Below are 2,851 nucleotides of genomic sequence, written 5' to 3' on the forward strand. Positions count from 1 at the left end.
TCCTTTTAGACTGACATTTTCTTCATTTTTTGTCTGTAGCCATAATTCACTGATATAGCAGATTAAGGCTTTCTAAAATTGCAGTTGCTTAAATTAATCATTAGTTAAATTAAAGACAATGCATTTTGCACTAAAAGAACTTACTTTTAGCCACCAAAAATCCCAAACTGAGTCGGCATTTTTAAAAAAATAAAAAAAATCAAAAAAATCCGATTTAAATTTAAAAAATCTTATTTAAATTTAAAAAATCGATTTTTTAAATTTTTATTTAAAAAATCAAAAAAATCACCAACCCTGGATTCACAGTTCCTGAAATCGAGGACTGACCCAAGCTAGCGACGTGCGCTTCGAACAAACGTTGCGTCGGTCGAACATTACTATCAATACTATTAATAGCTATTGTTAGTGAGTGGGCCAAGTTCAGCCATGGAGACCAGCCCGACCAACCCAAACACACCCTTTTCATCATCACCAGCTAGCGACCAGGACTGTCCCCGCTAGACTAGCCTAGCCATGCGCTCCACACACACACCCACACACACAGTCCCGCACGCACGCACACACGGCCGCGCCAGCACACGGCGTACGCCACAGGTGGAGAGAGAGACCCTGACTAGGAAACGCCGGGATGAGAGGTGATTGGGCGACCAGGAGGAGCGGTTCGTCGGGTTCTCGAAGCGTGTGTTGGTTAAAAAGAGGACACGGAACAGGGTTGTTTGTTTTGGTTTTGAAGAGAGATAGATAATGTCATAAAAGGAGTTATTCAGTTCCTTGTTTCTGCTACTAGACGTTTCAATAGGACTGTGTATTTTTGGAGTTACTCTTTCGCTGTGTTGTTGAACTTGCTGAGGTGATTGAAGTCTTGGATATTTCGACAGGTGAAACATGGATTTCATCAATGTCCTCGCGGATCCTGTGTATGTTGCGAAATTTCAGAGGTTGTGTGGGGTTGAAATAGTGAAGCCCGATACATGCGACCAGGAAACGCAAACTCGTTTGCAATCTTCGGATTCTGAGGATAACAGCGAGGGCCCTTTCCCTTCCAAACCGTGTAGAGAAATTAACGGAAATGTGGTGGACGACAGCAGCGGGGACATTTCTGCTCCTGCACAGTTCGTGCCCAACGAAATCGATCGCCACCCCGCCCCAAAGGGACAAGATTGTTATGGGAGCGATCATGGTGTCCCGCGGGAAACGAATTCCATGAAAAATGCAAACAATAGTGATAATCATGTTAGGCAGAGATTTGCAGGAGAGAATGGCCATCTCACCGCTGATCAGAACGGTCACTCTGAGTGGACGAGGGGTCTGTCAAATAGTAAGGACAGAACAGAGATAAACAACTTTCTGAACGGTGTCCACTCCACCGGTAAATACATTGTCGAACCCAGTTGTCATCACCAGTCTAAAGGTAAAGGGGACATTTTGCCGTGCAGCGAACAAGATTCTTCCCACGAAGATGAACAGCCGCCAGTACAAACCACAGGGTACACCATCAAATACAAATCTCTCTATTACCTTGCTCAGTTTGGGGCCTTTCTTGGAAATGAAGAATTTTACCTCACGTTCTTCCCTTTCTGCATTTGGAATTTGGACTTGTTAATTGTGAGACAGGTAAGGATGAAACCGATACTCATTATAAAGCAATAATAGCCACCAAACTCAAAATGTGGCTGTGCTGTCATAATTTAGGATTATGTGTGTGTGTGTTGGTTGTGGTTCCATTCTTGTGACTTAATAAAATGTTGGTGGTTCATATCATATCAGTTGCTCTGCTCTCGTTTGCCCCGTCTTTCTCTGTCAAACATCTATTGTCCCTCCCTCTTCTCCTTCTATTCTCGTTTTTCATTACTTTACAGGGGTGCCTCAAAGCTTTGGCACTAGTATGACCTATTTGCTTTGCAAGTGCTGTCTTTCTAAACTAAATAAAGTTAACTGTGTAAAATTTAAAAAGACATACACACATGTTATTTTAAAAACTTTCTGTTCCATTTTAAAAGTTAGTTTAGTGATGAAGGAAAATGTCGGAATTAATTTTTGTGACTCTTCTATGATTTTTCCCAGATGCAAGATGAAGGTAGCTCTCATAATCATTACATTTTTAAAGTTTAGTTTCCTGCACAGTTTTAATTTGCAAAGCATGAACTGGCAAAAATGTGTATGTTACAATTTAATAAGCATTTTTAACACAAATTTGTTTTTTTGAGTTTAATCTTTGTAAAGTATAATCAGATGCAGGTAAATTGGCTTGCTTCCTGTGAAAGAAAGTACTGTATGGTTTGAAGGAATGTATGAGTAAGCTATGGGCTTTTATGAATGTTGTTTTGTTTTTTACACCTTTATTTCAGCTGTTTTATGTAAGACTCCACTACACGCCATTTTGAAAAGTGATGTGTGACTGAGTCTGAAATAACTTACACTGAGCAGTTGCTTTATAAATCCCCAGTATTGTAAGGGATTCCGTACATCTATAATTCATGTGTATAGATAGATATATATTATGTTTGCCATGCTCTTATCATGTTTCCTCTGTTCTGTCACTGCAGGTGTCCTACCTCTGGTGCATGGTCATGTACCTGGGTCAAGCAGCCAAAGATTTCCTCCGCTGGCCGCGGCCGCCCTGTCCCCCGTGCATCCGCATAGAGACGCATTACCTTCAAGAATATTCCATGCCCTCGACTCATGCTATGGCGGGAACTGCAATACCCCTGTACATGGCTTGTCTGGTGGTGGATAGATATCAGGTGAGTTATATAATGTTATACTCATACAAGTGGCAGTGTTTTTTCTTCCTCCTCCTCTTCTTCCTCCCCTTCCTCCTCCTCCTCCTCCTCCTCCTCCTCCTCCTTCT

The 2,851-nt window shown here is 41.6% G+C and overlaps 1 protein-coding gene across 1 annotated transcript in view; it reads left to right on the plus strand.

Moving 5' to 3' along the window:
* Positions 1–557: 557 nt before the first annotated feature.
* The window catches only part of LOC101858487 (sphingosine-1-phosphate phosphatase 1), a gene marked incomplete in the record, with an annotated part of 43,007 nt that continues 40,713 nt past the window's right edge, over positions 558–2,851 (plus strand). Inside the window, 2 exon segments of the mRNA XM_013081972.2 lie at positions 558–1,614; positions 2,547–2,744. Of these exon segments, the coding sequence (XP_012937426.1) occupies positions 886–1,614; positions 2,547–2,744 (927 nt within the window).

The sequence above is a fragment of the Aplysia californica genome, unplaced genomic scaffold (assembly GCF_000002075.1).
Source record: "Aplysia californica isolate F4 #8 unplaced genomic scaffold, AplCal3.0 scaffold00153, whole genome shotgun sequence".
NCBI classification, from domain to species: Eukaryota; Metazoa; Mollusca; class Gastropoda; order Aplysiida; family Aplysiidae; genus Aplysia; species Aplysia californica.